A 17949-nucleotide genomic window follows, 5' to 3' on the forward strand; every position below is an offset into this window, starting at 1 on the left:
AGCCCTGTGCACATCCCAACGTGCACGCATTCTGATGCATAGGAGTGAAGGCCTCAGGCTCGGAAGTTCGAGCGGGCAAGCTGCAATAGCTAAGTGCGCAGTTTTTTACCTTTTTTCTTTAGTTTGCCCACGGGAAGACCTCTAGCGAAATTCCAGGCCATCAGGTCTGCCTTCCAAGGACCAATATTACTACTTCACATGTTGAACAATTAAAGTACAACTAGTTTGATTTGCTACCCAAATGTAGGTTTCATAGAAACGTAGAAAACAGGTGCAGGAGTAGGCCATTCGGTCTTTCGAGCCTGCACCGCCATTCATTATGATCAGGGCTGATCATGCAACTTCAGTACCCATTCCTGCTTTCTCTCCATACCCCTTGGTCCCTTTAGCCGTAAGGGCCATATCTAACAAACTGGCCTCAATAACTTTCTGTGGTAGAGAATTCCACAGGTTCACAATTCTCTGAGTTAAGAAGTTTCTCCTCATCTCGGTCCGAAATGACTTACCCCTTATCCTTAGACTGTGACCCCTGGTTCTGGACTTCCCCAACATCGGGAACATTCTTCCTGCATCTAACCTGTCCAACCCGTCAGAATTTTATATGTTTCCATGAGATCCCCTCTCATTCTTCTAAATTCCAGTGAATATAAGCCTAGCCGATCCAGTCTTTCTTCATATGTCAGTCCTGCCATCCCAGGACTCAGTTTGGTGAACCTTCGCTGCATTCCCTCAATAGCAAGAATGTCGTTTCACAGATTAGGAGACCAAAACTGTACACAATATTCAAGGTGTAGCCTTACTAAGGCCCTATACAACTGCAGTAAGACCTCCCTGCTTCTATGCTCAAATCCTCTCGCTATGAAGGCCAACATGCCATTTGCCTTCTTCACCGCCTACTGTACCTGCATGCCAACTTTCAATGACTGATGTACCATGACACCCAGGTCTCATTGCACCTCCCCTTTTCCTAATCTGTCACCATTCAGATAATATTCTGCCTCCCTGTTTTTGCCACCAAAGTGGATAACCTCACATTTATCTACACGATACAGCATCTGCCATGCATTTGCCCACTCACCTAACCTGTCCAAGTCACCCTGCAGCCTCTTAGCATCCTCCTCACATCTCACACTGCCACCCAGCTTAGTGTCATCTGCAAATTTGGAGATATTGCATTCAATTCCTTCATCTAAATCATTAATGTATATTGTAAATAGCTGGGGTCCAAGCACTGAACCTTGCAGTACCCCACTAGTCACTGCCTGCCATTCTGAAAAGGACCCGTTAATCCCGACTCTCTGCTTCCTGTCTGCCAACCAGTTCTCTATCCACAGCAATACATTACTCCTAATACCATGTGCTTTAATTTTGCACAGCAATCTCTTGTGTGGGACCTTGTCAAAAGCCTTTTGGAAGTCCAAATACACCACATCCACTGGTTCTCCCTTGTCCACTCTACTAATTACATCCTCAAAAAATTCTAGAAGATTTGTCAAGCATGATTTCCCTTTCATAAATCCATGCTGACTTGGACCGATCCGGTCACTGCTTTCCAAATGCGCTGCTATTACATCTTTAATAATTGATTCCAACATTTTCCCCACTACCAATGTCAGGCTAACCGGTCTATAATTCCCTGTTTTCTTTCTCCCTTTTTTTAAAAAAAAAAGTGGAGTTACACTAGCTATCCTCCAATCCATAGGAACTAATCCAGAGTTTATAGAATGTTGGAAAATGACCACCAATGCATTCACTATTTCTAGGGCCACTTCCTTAAGTACTCTGGGATGCAGACTATCAGGCCCCGGGGATTTATTGGTCTTCAATCCCATCAATTTCCCTAACACAACTTCCCGCCTAATAAGGATTTCCTTCAGTTCCTCCTTCTCACTAGACCCTCGGTCCCCTAGTATTTCCGGAAGGTTATTTGTGTCTTCCTTAGTGAAGACAGAACCAAAGTATTTGTTTAATTGGTCTGCCATTTCTTTGTTCCCCATTATAAATTCACCTGATTCTAATTGCAAGGGACCTACATTTGTCTTCACTCATCTTTTTCTCTTCACATATCTATTTCACAAATAGTATATTTATTCCATAAAACAACTGGCCATGCTTACCCATCGTGTCCACTCCTTTTCTCCCAGCTCTGCCAGACATCTGTTTGTAGGTGATAACATCAAGAAGCCGTCCATTAAACACAGGCGATCTCACAATCACGCGACGAGCTGGTAGATTCACACCAGAGGACAGGGTGGAAGTAGCCACGAGAACCCGAATCAGACACTGACGAAATGCCCCCTCAATAATATCGCGTTCGTCAAAAGTCAAACCTAATATGGAAATGTGAAAGGCAGGAATAGATGTGGTAATCAAACTCGCCAGTTACTAATTTGGACTTTGTGCAATTCAGTAACAATCTGGAAAAATAGTGTCATATCATCACTGTATGCAATAAGTCAGCTGAAAAGCTTTATACGTGGCCAATATATTTTATGATTGGTTAGGGGGAGCGGGCGGGTAAGTGGAGCTGAGTCCACGGCCAGATCAGCCATGATCTTGTTGAATGGCGGAGCAGGCTCGAGGGGCTAGATGGCCTACTCCTGTTCCTAATTCTTATGTTCTTATGTTCTTAACTGTACATCCATTAACAAAAATAAATGTCTTGATCGCCGCTCAAGGCCTGAGAATTTATCTTTCAGTTTCTTCCCTTCCAGCAATACCATTACTTCACTTACTGTATAAAGCAAACAGGCACCATAATCTCATGAAAATACATGTATTAATTAGCGTAACAAAATATTAATCGTCCAACAGCCTAAAGCTTGGCTCTGAACTACTTTAACCGAACTACAGATGAACACTTAACACACAAATCCAAATAAGCTGTTAAGTAAACACACAGGGCTGGAAATTCATGAACCTACCGCTGCGTTTTTTGGCGGTATTTTGTTGTTTTGGGCGGAAAACGGTGCGGCGAGAAATTCATCGAAGTCTTCCATCGGCGGTTTTGTTGGGGAGCAGACCGCCAGTGTGCAAGATTGGAAAAGCACTTTTGCTTGAGTTTGGTCACAGCGGTGACCCGTGGATAGGGTCAAAAAAAATGCAGAGGAAAACCTGTTGGTGCAGCCCTTGGAAATGGCTGTAGGTATGAAAACCCGCAAAAAAGGTAAGTTAAAAGTTTATTTTTAAATTCTTTTGCAGCGATTCACTAGAAAAGGGTCTTGTGAATATTCTGCGATTTTTTATTTTTTTGGAAAAATATTGTGTGTTTTCCCCCCTCCCTAGGCCCAACTCGCAGCGGTAATCGGGCTCGGACTAAGGTTGGCGAGGATCACAGTTTCTACCACGAATCCTCGTGCAACGTCGAGTTTTCCCGCTGGGCGGATTTTTCCCCATTTTTTCATGAATCTTTCGCCTCGAAATCATAGTGGAGTCATAGAGATTTTTTTGACAGCATGGATTTCCAGCCCATAGTCTCAGCCACCTTCACACTCTCAAGAAATTACCCATTACCCAGGAAATTGAAACAAACCAGCTTCCTGCAAAATATATTGTATTAGCCCTCACCACATCTTCCCTTGGGGAAGAGTGACCATAATATGGTGGAATTCTGCATTGGGATGGAGAATGAAACAGTTAATTCAGAGACCATGGTCCAGAACTTAAAGAAGGCTAACTTTGAAGGTATGAGGCGTGAATTGGCTGGGATGGATTGGCGAATGATACTTAAGGGGTTGACTGTGGATGGGCAATGGCAGACATTTAGAGATTGCATGGATGAACTACAACAATTGTACATTCCTGTCTGGCATAAAAATAAAAAAGGGAAGGTGGCTCAACCGTGGCTATCAAGGGAAATCAGGGATAGTATTAAAGCCAAGGAAGTGGCATATAAATTGGCCAGAAATAGCAGCGAACCTGGGGACTGGGAGAAATTTAGAACTCAGCAGAGGAGGACAAAGGGTTTGATTAGGGCAGGGAAAATGGAATATGAGAAGAAGCTTGCAGGGAACATTAAGACGGATTGCAAAAGTTTCTATAGATATGTAAAGAGAAAAAGGTTAGTAAAGACAAACGTAGGTCCCCTGCAGTCAGAATCAGGGGAAGTCATAACGGGGAACAAAGAAATGGCGGACCAATTGAACAAGTACTTTGGTTCGGTATTCACGAAGGAGGACACGAACAACCTTCCGGTTATAAAAGGGGTCGGGGGGTCTAGTAAGGAGGAGGAACTGAGGGAAATCCTTATTAGCCGGGAAATTGTGTTGGGGAAATTGATGGGATTGAAGGCCGATAAATCCCCAGGGCCTGATGGACTGCATCCCAGAGTACTTAAGGAGGTGGCCTTGGAAATAGTGGATGTGTTGACAGTCATTTTCCAACATTCCATTGACTCTGGATCAGTTCCTATGGAGTGGAGGGTAGCCAATGTAACTCCACTTTTTAAAAAAGGAGGGAGAGAGAAAACAGGGAATTATAGACCGGTCAGCCTGACATCGGTAGTGGGTAAAATGATGGAATCAATTATTAAGGATGTCATAGCAGTGCATTTGGAAAGAGGTGACATGATAGGTCCAAGTCAGCATGGATTTGTGAAAGGGAAATCATGCTTGACAAATCTTCTGGAATTTTTTGAGGATGTTTCCAGTAGAGTGGACAAGGGAGAACCAGTTGATGTGGTATATTTGGACTTTCAGAAGGCGTTCGACAAGGTCCCACACAAGAGATTGATGTGCAAAGTTAGAGCACATGGGATTGGGGGTAGTGTACTGACATGGATTGAGAACTGGTTGTCAGACAGGAAGCAAAGAGTAGGAGTAAATGGGTACTTTTCAGAATGGCAGGCAGTGACTAGTGGGGTACCGCAAGGTTCTGTGCTGGGGCCCCAGCTGTTTACACTGTACATTAATGATTTAGATGAGGGGATTAAATGTAATATCTCCAAATTTGCGGATGACACTAAGTTGGGTGGCAGTGTGAGCTGCGAGGAGGATGCTGTGAGGCTGCAGAGCGACTTGGATAGGTTAGGTGAGTGGGCAAATGCATGGCAGATGAAGTATAATGTGGATAAATGTGAGGTTATCCACTTTGGTGGTAAAAACAGAGAGACAGACTATTATCTGAATGGTGACAGATTAGGAAAAGGGGAGGTGCAAAGAGACCTGGGTGTCATGGTACATCAGTCATTGAAGGTTGGCATGCAGGTGCAGCAGGCGGTTAAGAAAGCAAATGGCATGTTGGCCTTCATAGCAAGGGGATTTGAGTACAGGGGCAGGGAGGTGTTGCTACAGTTGTACAGGGCATTGGTGAGGCCACACCTGGAGTATTGTGTACAGTTTTGGTCTCCTAACCTGAGGAAGGACATTCTTGCTATTGAGGGAGTGCAGCGAAAGTTCACCAGACTGATCCCCGGGATGGCGGGACTGACCTATCAAGAAAGACTGGATCAACTGGGCTTGTATTCATTGGAGTTCAGAAGAATGAGAGGGGACCTCATAGAAACATTTAAAATTCTGACGGGGTTAGACAGGTTAGATGCAGGAAGAATGTTCCCAATGTTGGGGAAGTCCAGAACCAGAGGTCACAGTCTAAGGATAAGGGGTAAGCCATTTAGGACCGAGATGCGGAGGAACTTCTTCACCCAGAGAGTGGTGAACCTGTGGAATTCTCTACCACAGAAAGTTGTTGAGGCCAATTCACTAAATATATTCAAAAAGGAGTTAGATGAGGTCCTTACTACTAGGGGGATCAAGGGGTATGGCGAGAAAGCAGGAATGGGGTACTGAAGTTGAATGTTCAGCCATGAACTCATTGAATGGCGGTGCAGGCTAGAAGGGCCGAATGGCCTACTCCTGCACCTATTTTCTATGTTTCTATGTTTCTATCTAACAAAATTAATTCTTTTTACATATATGCCTTATAGATTTGTTTCATGAAACCTCTTCAACAGTCAGGAAAGTGATTGTAATACCAGCATGATGAAAGCCCACTCCCTGGGGGACAGTGCGACCCAGTACAGCATCGAGCCCAGCTGGTGATCGCTTTAGCTGATCCACAATCTCCTGAAGTTCGTCCCTATGCAGTACGAAAGGGAGTAAGTTGGATGCTTTTACAAATCCTACATTAAAACACAAAAATGTAAAACAAAATGTAAAGCACAAATCACATAACACACTAAATAACATTTTATGATGTAAATTAAAAAAATTATAGATAATACCACAGTATAATGCCGATCAATATGGATCATAGAATCATACGGCACAGAACATCCCCCCCCCCCCAGTCCAAATCTCCCCATCGCCTGGACTCTCCCTCCTTCACCTCACCCCCTGGGTCTCTCTCTTTCCACTCCACTCCCCTCCCCTCCCACCCCCCCCACCCCCCCATGTCTCTCTCCCTCTCCTCTCCCCCCTCCCCCCATGTCTCTCACTCGCTCCCTCCTATTTCTTATGTAATAATGGTGCAAGATTCATTTTCTCGCGGGCGATTATTTTTTAACTTAAAAGTGGAAATTTTCGCCAGCGTTACTTACAAAACATTAGCGGTTTTTCTGGGCGGGCAATCGGTGGTCTCGAGGAAACTCTAGCCCTTAGTAACAGTTGTTATGAATATAATTGTTATTGTATATGCATGGTATGGTCGCTTCTATTTCCTTTCTATCCTGTCAAATAGTCACGTTTTTTGTAGGATTTAATGTCTATACTGTACTGACAGTCTTTAAACCTCAGAAGCACATTTGTCACTTTTGTTAATTTTATCTACTCTGTTCAATGCATATTGCATGACAGTAAATTCTCGGAATGATCTGTTCACACCTCATCCAGGATTTATTCATTCTGTGCTCTCACTTTATAATAGACCTTCATATAGACGAATACAGCACTGAATGAGGTCATTTGACTTGTTGGGGGCAGTTCTAACCTCCAAAAATGGGTGGGTTTGGGATGGGAAGCTAAAATAAACATTTCAAATCGAACCCAAGCTACCTCAAACCCACCCACTTCCAGATTTAACTAAGGCGGGTACGAAGGGTGTGTGACCAATCCGCTGTCAGGAGGTAGGTGGGTGGGTGGTTGAAACCTTTTAAGGAGGCTACATGCCTCCATTTTAACAAGGTTTTTATTTTTGAACCCATGTCAGACAGGTTTCCCAGGCCTACAGAAAACCCAGCAGGTAAATGGAGGTGAAGAGGGCTGTATCCATAAGATCCATATGATCGGGGCCCAGGAGAGGCCTGAGTTCGGGCCCAGGGAGAGCACGGGCCAGCCCACACTGCGATATGTATGTGCAGGCCCATGCAGCAGAGCAGGTCTCCAGTCGCCTTGGATAACCCTTGCCATTGGACCAAGACCTAGCTCTTGTCAAGTCCGTGTGGTGGCTGGTGTGCAATGGCCACCACACATTAAAAAAATCCACGCACAGGCATCTTCCACCCTTCAGGATGTAGTTCAGGACCTTGAATATTAGGTCCTTCATTGAAACACCTGTGAACTCATCCTTTTTTGACGTGGAAGCAAGTCATCCTCGTTTCGAGGGACTGCCTATGATGATGATGATGACAGCACAGAAGGGGGCCATTTGGCCCATTATGCCTGCACCAGCTCTTTGAAAGAACTAGTCCCACTCCCCTGCTCTTTCCCCATAGCCCTGTAATGTTTTCCTTTTCAAGTACAGGTATATCCAATTCCCTTTTGAAAGTTACAGTTGAATCTGCTTCCAGCACCCATCCAGGCAGTTTATTCCAGATCATAAATAATTTCTCATCACCCCTCTGGTTCTTTTGCCAATTATCTTAAACCTGTGACCTCTGGTTATCGACCCTCCTCCCAGTGAAAACAGTTTCTTCTTATTTATTCCATCAAAACCCTTCATAAATTTTGAACACCTCTATTAAATTTCCCCTTAACCTTCTTTGCTCGAAGGAAAACAATCACAGCTTCTCTAGTCTCTCCATATAACCGAAGTTCCTCGATCCTGGTACCATTTCTATTAAATCTGCTCTCCACGCTCTCCAAGGCCTGGACATCCTGCCTAAAGTACAACGCCAAGAATTGGACACCCAAGGCCTTCCTGGTCATTTCTAATAGCTTAGCATTATCGCCTTGCTTTTGTACTCTATGGGCTGGAAATTCCCCCAACCTTGCGCCGAATTTTTCAATGCTATTTCGCCGTTTTTGGCAGAAAACGATGCAGTGAGAAATTCCCTGAAGTCTTGTGCCAGCGTTTTTAAATTACCGCTGGGGAGCAGACCGCCAGCGCGCAAGACTGGAAAAAGTGCTTTCGCCCGATATTTGGCTCACAGCGCACCCGTAGATAGGACCAAAAAAAACACCGGGGAAAAACTGGCATTGCAGCCCTTGGAACGGCAGTAGGTATGAAGACCTGCAAAAAAAGGTTAGTTAAAGTTTTTTCATTTTTAATTCTTTTGCAGCTATTCGCCAGATAAGGGTCTTGTGAATGTTTTGTGATTTTATTTTGTTTTTTGGAATTTTGGGGGTCGTTTTCCCCCCGCCAACTCGCAGCAGTATCGACCTTGGAGAAAAATTGCAGAAAATTTGCTGTTTGCGCCACGAATCCTCGTGCAACACCGATTTTTACCGCTGGGCGCATTTTTTACCGAATGTTAGGCCTCAAAATCATAGCGGAGAAAAAGCGGTATTTTGGTGGAAAAATACCACAAAATGGAATTTCTAGCCCATAGCTTCTACTTATAAACATAGAAACATAGAAAATAGGTGCAGGTGTAGGCCATTCGGCCGGCAGGACTGACATATGAGCAGAGACTGGATCGACTGGGCCTGTATTCACTGGAGTTTAGAAGGATGAGAGGGGATCTCACAGAAACATATAAAATTCTGACGGGACTGGACAGGTTAGATGCAGCAAGAATGTTCCTGATGTTGGGGAAGTCCAGAACTAGGGGACACAGTCTAAGGATAAGGGGCAAGCCATTTAGGACTGAGATGAGGAGAAACTTCTTCACTCAGAGAGTTGTTAACCTGTGGAATTCCCTGCCACAGAGAGTTGTTGATGCCAGTTCATTGGATATATTCAAGAGGAAGTTAGATATGGCCCTTATGGCTAAAGGGATCAAAGGCTATGGAGAGAAAGCAGGAAAGGGGTACTGAGGGAATGATCAGCCATGATCTAGTTGAATGGTGGTGCAGGCTCGAAGGGTCGAATGGCCTACTCCTGCACCTATTTTCTATGTTTCTATGTTTCTCCCAAAAAGTCTTCTGGGCACTTAATAAAAGTCAGCGCACATTACAAAATCGGCACAGAAAGAAGCCATTGTATTTAGCTGAAGTTTTGGAGGGAGTGAAGAAGGCAGAGAATATGCATCATAAATCTTTATTTTTTGCAAGTCAAAAGGGAGAAATTGAAAGTGTAATGCAATTCTAGAATTTTAGATTTTTTTCAAAATACCACCCCACCACCGAACCTCTCCTCACTGGGCTCAAGGGTCGGAGTGTCGGCTGGTAGAATCCCTCCCTCGCCCAGACACAGGACCTTGGGGCTCGGCCTCAAAAGAAGCCATGGGGGGAGGGGGGGTGGAAGCTGAGCCCCAAGCCCCTGTGTCCGGGTGAGGGAGTGATTCTGCCGGCCGACTCTCCGACCCTCGAGCCCGGTGAGGAGAGGCACGAGTAGAAAATAGGTACAGGAGTAGGCCATTCGGCCCTTCGAGCCTGCACCGCCATTCAATAAGATCATGGCTGATCATTCCCTCAGTACCCCGTTCCTGCTTTCACTCCATACCCCATTGATCACCTTAGCTGTAGGGGCCATATCTAACTCCCTCTTGAATATATCCAATGAACTGGCATCAACAACTCTCTGCGGCAGGGAATTCCAAAGGTTAACAACTCTCTGAGTGAAGAAGTTCCTCCTCATCTCAGTCCTAAATGGCCTACCCCTTATCCTAAGACTATGTTGCCTGGTTCTGGACTTCCCCAACATCGGGAACATACTTCCCGCATCTAACCTGTCCAGTCCCGTCAGAATCTTATACATTTCTATGAGATCCCCTCTCATCCTTCTAAACTCCAGAGAATAAAGGCCCAGTTGATCCAGTCTCTCCTCATATGACAGTCCAGCCATCCCTGAAATCAGTCTGGTGAACCTTCGCTGCACTCCCTCAATAGCAAGAACGTCCTTCCTCAGATTAGGAGACTAAAACTGAACACAATATTCCAGGTGAGGCCTCACTAAGGCCCTGTACAACTGCAGTAAGACTTCCCTGCTCCTATACTCAGATCCCCTAGTTATGAAGGCCAACATACCATTTGCCTTCTTCACCACCTTCTGTACCTGCATGCCCACTTTCAGTGACTGATGAACCATGACACCCAGGTCTCGTTGCACCTCCCCTTTTCCTAATCTGCCGCCATTCAGATAATATTCTGCTTCGTGTTTTTGCCCTCAAAATGGATAACCTCACATTTATCCACATTATGCTGCATCTGCCATGCATTTGCCCACTCACCTAACCTGTCCAATCACCCTGCAGCCTCTTAGCGTCCTTTTCACAGCTCACACCGCCACCCAGTTTAGTGTCATCTGCAAACTTGGAGAGATTACACTCAATTCCTTCATCTAAATCGTTAATGTATATTGTAAATAGCTGTGGTCCCAGCACTGAGCCCTGCGGCACCCCATTAGTCACTGTCTGCCATTCTGAAAAGGATCCGTTTATCCCGACTCTTTGCTTCCTGTCAGCCAACCAGTTCTTTATCCAAGTCAGTACATTACCCCCAATACCATGCGCTTTGATTTTGCACACCAATCTCTTGTGCGGGACCTTATCAAAAGCCTTTTGAAAGTCCAAATACACCACAACCACTGGTTCTCCCTTGTCCACTCTGCTAGTTACATCCTCAAAAAATTCCAGAAGATTCGTCAAGCACGATTTCCCTTTCATAAATCCATGCTGACTTGTTCCGATCCGGTCACTGCTTTCCAAATGCGCTGCTATTTCATCCTTAATGATTGATTCCACCATTTTCCCCACTACTGATGTCAGGCTAACCGGTCTATAATTACCCGTTTTCTCTCTCCCTCCTTTTTTAAAAAGTGGCGTTACATTAGCTACCCTCCAGTCCATAGGAACTGATCCAGAGTCGATAGACTGTTGAAAAATGATCACCAATGCATCCAATATTTCTAAGGCCACTTCCTTAAGTACTCTGGGATGCAGACTATCAGGCCCCGGGGATTTATCGGCCTTCAATTCCATCAATTTCACTAACACAATTTCCCGCCTAATAAGGATATCGTTCAGTTCCTCCTTCTCATTAGACCCACTGTCCCCTAGTGCATTCGGAAGGTTATTTGTGTCTTCCTTCGTGAAGACAGAACCGAAGTATTGGTTCAATTGGTCTGCCATTTCTTTGTTCCACATTATAAATTTACCTGAATCCGACTGCAAGGGACCTACGTTTGTCTTCACTAATCTTTATCTCTTCACATATTTATTGAAGCTTTTGCCGTCAGTTTTTAATGTTCACTGCAAGCTTCCTCTCGTACTCTATTTTCCCCTTCTTAATTAAACCCTTAATCCTCCTCTGTTGAATTCTAAATTTCTCCCAGTCCTCAGGTTTGTTGCTTTTTCTAGCCAAATTATATGCCTCTTTCTTGGCTTTAACACTATCCTTAATTTCCCTTGTTAGCCATGGTTGAGCCACCTTCCCCGTTTTATTTTTACTCCAGACAGGGATGTATAATTGTTGAAGTTCATCCATGTGATCTTTAAATGTTTGCCATTGCTTATTCACCGTCAACCCTTTAAGTATCATTTGCCAGTCTATTCTAGCCAATTCATGCCTCATACCGTCGAAGTTACCTTTCCTTAAGTTCAGGACCCTAGTTTCCAAATTAACTGTGTCACTCTCCATCTTAATAAAGAATTCTACCATATTATGGTCACTCTTCCCCAAGGGGCCTCGCACAACAAGATTGCTAATTAGTCCCTTCTCATTACACATCACCCAGTCTAGGATGGCCAGCCCTCTAGTTGGTTCCTTGACATATTGGTCAAGAAAACCATCCCTAATACACCAGGAAATCCTCCTCCACTGCATTGCTACCAGTTTGGTTAGCCCAATCAATATGTAGAAACATATGAAATTCTGACGGGACTGGACAGGTTAGATGCAGGAAGAATGTTCCCGATGTTGGGGAAGTCCAGAACCAGGGGACACAGTCTAAGGATAAGGGGTAAGCCATTTAGGACTGAGATGAGGAGAAACTTCTTCACTCAGAGTTGTTAACCTGTGGAATTCTCTACCGCAGAGAGTTGTTGATGCCAGTTCATTGGATAAAGCCCAGATCCTGTATGGATTATCAACTTGTCCTGCCATCTTCAAAGATTTGTGTATGTGAACCCCCAGATCTCGGTTTCTGCACCCCCTTTAAAGGGAGCTAAACATTCTGCTTAGTAAGTGATTTGCAATGCACTCAGCTTTTAATGATTAATAGTTATTGTGACCAGTGGGCTTGACAGAGCAAATCTCTCTTTCCAAATCCATTTCCCATTTATACAAGCCTGTTTTCTCTTGGTTATAATGATTAATGATCATTCAGTTATAATGACCAATTTTAAAGCAATCTCCTTTGATGCTTCACAACCAGAAAATAATTGCACAGCGATGGGAATGCATATTAAAGGCAATTCAAACTGAATTGACCTGCCATGGAAGTAAAAGCAGCCTCAGCTTTATTTTTCTTCTGAGCACCAGCCTTTATGAATGTTACTGCTGGAGAGCAATCTCCGACATAAATTATGAACTGCTTTCAAAAATATGGGTTTACAGCACCGAAAAATTATGTGTCATTATACCAACCTCTAATATATTGTATGCCTGAAGTGATTTCTAAAATGCTAAATACTTATTTGTGGATATACGCTTAAGGGGAGACCATAACGTGTATAAGAAATATTCATAGATAATTGTGCTGATCGGCTTTTTTAGTAAATGCATTGTCTACTGCATACTTGAGCCAAATACCCTCGGAAGTTGGATCAGCAGTCGACATGGAATTAGCCGACTGAGGTTAAGGTGACAGTATGGGTGCTACAGTTGGCCTCAGTATCCCTGGACTATGAAAGGATTGGTAAAAGATAATAAGCTGCCAATTTCTGCTCTCACTGCTAGCTAGTGACAGTTGTTGTAAAGTGCATGTGCTTGGACATTGGGTAAAAATACTTCATGTCTAGGTTCACACATGAAGAACAGCCACTTCAGCCAGGTGCGAGAAAGAACCATGCTCTAGTAATATCAGTGCTTTCTGGAAAGAGGAGAAAAATGAGGATGTGGGAGGGAAGACTACTCACTGTGAAAGCTACATACACATGTGTGCACACTGGATACAAGAAAATTCTGATCTGATAAAAATAATTTGTAAGACTTCTTTTTATTTTGTTCCCGACAGACTATATAGTCTAGTCCTGTTAAACACACGCCTAGTCATAAGCAACATTTTAGTACTTCCTCATCTAGTGCAACATACTTAGGAAAAAGTGGTTATCAGAATTTAATCAAGTGAATAGTATGAGAATTATATTCCCAATTCTGTCAAACTTAGAGACTATGGGCTCAATTTTCCCCAATGCCATTTTCTGGCGTATTTGAACAGTTATGTCCATTTTTTTTGCCCCCAACTACACCAAAAAAAAACTTGCAACTTTCCCTTTTAATTTTTGAAATTGGCGGCGTGCAGCCCGTCTTTCAGCTTTGGGGGGGTGGAGTCCAAGGTCTGTGCCGAAAAAAGGAGGCCCTCCCCCTTCTGAACATGTGTGGGGAAAAAAAATGACGTTTTATTGCATGACTGGTATGGGCGCACATGCCCAGTACACACCTTCCGGTCTGCATTCAGCCATTTTTAAAGAGCCAGCTGCGTGTGAGAACTTTTACTTCCCTGATTGGAAGAAATCAGAGCTGCAATATGCAACTCGGCTCAAGGACCAAGAATTTCTCACAGGACGAAGTGGAGGCACTAGTTACTGTAATTGAGGCCCGATGGCATGAGCTGGACACCAGCAAAGGTCAAATAAAAGTTGCACCAAAAGAAAAGAAGAAACGCTGGAAACAACTTTCACAAGATTACTGCGCAATGGTAGTCACCTGAGGTCTGGAGGCCCGTGCAAGAAGAAGTGGCAGGACCTTGGTCAAGCAGTTGGTGTAAGTAATATTTTCATTTATTCACTGGAATTGCAATTGTAAATGTGACCATCTGTATGTTCCACCCAGCAAAAAGACACCCTCTCTAAAACGTTAGATTTTCACCTTTGCAGAGGAAGGTGGCACACAACAAAAGAGAGAGAACTCGAACAGGAGGAGGCCCGGCAAATCTGCACCCACTGACACCCGTGAAAGAGAGGGTCGCTGCTTTGATGGGTCCTGCCTGGAGAAAAGCAACCACCACTGCACAAGCTGGGCCCACACTCGAGGGAGAGGGTAAGTCCTGCAGATTCCAGTCTGCCTTTACTAAATGTTAAGTACTGCGCGGGCTAACCATGCTTCAGTTCATGGGGATGTCTCCATCAGCTTCTCTTTGGTTAATGCAATGTGCTATCATTCATCGTGGTCCTTCAAATCAGCCTGCTGCCTGCGTTGTGTGAGCCTACTTATGCATCTCCTCACCGGGCTCGAGGGTCGGAGAGTCGGCCGGCAGAATCACTCCCTCACCTGGACACAGGGGCTCGGGGCTCAGCTTCCACCCCCCCTCCCCCCATGGCTTCTTTTGAAGCCGAGCCCCAAGGTCCTGTGTCTGGGCGAGGGAGGGATTCTACCAGCCGACACTCCGACCCTCGAGCCCAGTGAGGAGAGGTTCGGTGGTGGGGTGGTATTTTGAAAAAAATCTAAAATTCTAGAATTGCATTATACTTTCAATTTCTCCCTTTTGACTTGCAAAAAATGAAGATTTATGATGCATATTCTCTGCCTTCTTCACTCCCTCCAAAACTTCAGCTAAATACAATGGCGTCTTTCTGCACCGATTTTGTATTGTGCGCTGACTTTTATTAAGTGCGCAGAAGATTTTTTGGGAGAAACATAGAAACATAGAAAATAGGTGCAGGAGTAGGCCATTCGACCCTTCGAGCCTGCACCACCATTCAACTAGATCATGGCTGATCATTCACCTCAGTACCCCTTTCCTGCTTTTTCTCCATACCCCTTGATCCCTTTAGCCGTAAGGGCCATATCTAATTTCCTCTTGAATATATCCAATGAACTGGTATCAACAACTCTCTGTGATAGGGAATTCCACAGGTTAACAATTCTCTGAGTGAAGAAGTTTCTCCTCATCTCAGTCCTAAATGGCTTACCCCTTATCCTTAGACTGTGTCCCCTGGTTCTGGACTTCCCCAACATCAGGAACATTCTTGCTGCATCTAACCTGTCCAGTCCCATCAGAATTTTATATGTTTCTGTGAGATCCCCTCTCATCCTTCTAAACTCCAGTGAATACAGGCCCAGTCGATCCAGTCTCTCCTCATATATCAGTCCTGCCATCCCGGGAATCAGTCTGGTGAACCTTCGCTGCACTCCCTCAATAGCAAGAACAGGCTTCCTCAGATTAGGAGACCAAAACTGAACACAATATTCCAGGTGAGGCCTCACCAAGGCCCTGTACAACTGCAGTAAGGCCTCCCTGCTCTTGTACTCAAATCCCCTAGCTATGAAGGCCAACATACCATTTGCCTTCTTCACCGCCTGCTGTATCTGTATGCCAACTTTCAACGACTGATGTACCATGACATCCACATCTCGTTGCACCTCCCCTTTTCCTAATCTGCCGCCATTCAGATAATATTCTGCCTTCGTGTTTTTGCCACCAAAGTGGATAACCAAACATTTATCCATATTATACTGCATCTGCCATGCATTTGCCCACTCACCTAAAACCTGTCCAAGTCACCCTGCAGCCTCTTAGCGTCCTCCTCACAGCTCACACCGCCACCCAGCTTAGTGTCATCTGCAAGCCTGGAGATATTACACTCAATTCCTTCATCTAAATCATTCATGTATATTGTAAATAGCTGGGGTCCCAGCACTGAGCCCTGTGGCACCCCATTAGTCACTGCCTGCCATTCAGAAAAGGACCCGTTTATCCCGACTCTCTGCTTCCTGTCTGCCAACCAGTTCTCTATCTACGTCAGTACATTACCCCCAATACCATGCACTTTAATTTTGCACACCAATCTCTTGTGTGGGACCTTGTCAAAAGCTTTTTGAAAGTCCAAATACACCACATCCACTGGTTCGCCCTTGTCCACTCTACTAGTTACATCCTCAAAAAATTCCAAAAGATTTTTCAAGCATGATTTCCCTTTCACAAATCCATGCTGACTTGGACCGATCCTGCCACTGCCTTACAACTGCACTGCTACTTAGAAACATAGAAACATAGAAAATAGGTGCAGGAGTAGGCCATTCGGCCCTTCTAGCCTGCACCGCCATTCAATGAGTTCATGGCTGAACATTCAACTTCAGTACCCCATTCCTGCTTTCTCGCCATACCCCTTGATCCCCCTAGCAGTAAGGACCTCATCTAACTCCTTTTTGAATATATTTAGTGAATTGGCCTCAACTACTTTCTGTGGTAGAGAATTCCACAGGTTCACCACTCTCTGGGTGAAGAAGTTCCTCCGCATCTCGGTCCTAAATGGCTTACCCCTTATCCTTAGACTGTGACCCCTGGTTCTGGACTTCCCCAACATTGGGAACATTCTTCCTGCATCTAACCTGTCTAACCCCGTCAGAATTTTATATGTTTCTATGAGGTCCCCTCTCATTCTTCTGAACTCCAGTGAATACAAGCCCAGTTGATCCAGTCTTTCTTGATAGGTCAGTCCCGCCATCCCGGGAATCAGTCTGGTGAACCTTCGCTGCACTCCCTCAATAGCAAGAATGTCCTTCCTCAGGTTAGGAGACCAAAACTGTACACAATACTCCAGGTGTGGCCTCACCAATGCCCTGTACAACTGTAGCAACACCTCCCTGCCCCTGTACTCAAATCCCCTTGCTATGAAGGCCAACATGCCATTTGCTTTCTTAACCGCCTGCTGCACCTGCATGCCAACCTTCAATGACTGATGTACCATGACACCCAGGTCTCTTTGCACCTCCCCTTTTCCTAATCTGTCACCATTCAGATAATAGTCTGTCTCTCTGTTTTTACCACCAAAGTGGATAACCTCACATTTATCCACATTATACTTCATCTGCCATGCATTTGCCCACTCACCTAACCTATCCAAGTCGCTCTGCAGCCTCACAGCATCCTCCTCGCAGCTCACACTGCCACCCAACTTAGTGTCATCCGCAAATTTGGAGATACTACATTTAATCCCCTCATCTAAATCATTAATGTACAGTGTAAACAGCTGGGGCCCCAGCACAGAACCTTGCGGTACCCCACTAGTCACTGCCTGCCATTCTGAAAAGTACCCATTTACTCCTACTCTTTGCTTCCTGTCTGACAACCAGTTCTCAATCCAAGTCAGTACACTACCCCCAATCCCATGTGCTCTAACTTTGCACATCAATCTCTTGTGTGGGACCTTGTCGAACGCCTTCTGAAAGTCCAAATATACCACATCAACTGGTTCTCCCTTATCCACTCTACTGGAAACATCCTCAAAAAATTCCAGAAGATTTGTCAAGCATGATTTCCCTTTCACAAATCCATGCTGACTTGGACCTATCATGTCACCTCTTTCCAAATGCACTGCTATGACATCCTTAATAATTGATTCCATCATTTTACCCACTACCGATGTCAGGCTGACCGGTCTATAATTCCCTGTTTTCTCTCTCCCTCCTTTTTTAAAAAGTGGGGTTACATTGGCTACCCTCCACTCCATAGGAACTGATCCAGAGTCAATGGAATGTTGGAAAATGACTGTCAACGCATCCACTATTTCCAAGGCCACCTCCTTAAGTA

At 44.7% G+C, this 17949-nt stretch overlaps 1 protein-coding gene across 2 annotated transcripts in view; it reads right to left on the bottom strand.

Annotated features, from left to right (window-relative positions):
* The window catches only part of polq (polymerase (DNA directed), theta), a 140193-nt gene that overhangs the window by 93717 nt on the left and 28527 nt on the right, over nt 1-17949 (bottom strand). For both annotated transcript variants that reach the window (XM_070893556.1, XM_070893555.1), the window contains 2 exons: nt 5972-6118; nt 2118-2330 (listed from right to left, as the gene is read on the bottom strand). In XM_070893556.1, coding sequence (XP_070749657.1) covers nt 2118-2330; nt 5972-6118 — 360 coding nt within the window. The remainder of the gene's footprint in view (nt 1-2117; nt 2331-5971; nt 6119-17949) is intronic.

The sequence above is a fragment of the Pristiophorus japonicus genome, chromosome 11 (genome assembly GCF_044704955.1).
Source record: "Pristiophorus japonicus isolate sPriJap1 chromosome 11, sPriJap1.hap1, whole genome shotgun sequence".
Lineage (NCBI taxonomy): Eukaryota > Metazoa > Chordata > Chondrichthyes > Pristiophoridae > Pristiophorus > Pristiophorus japonicus.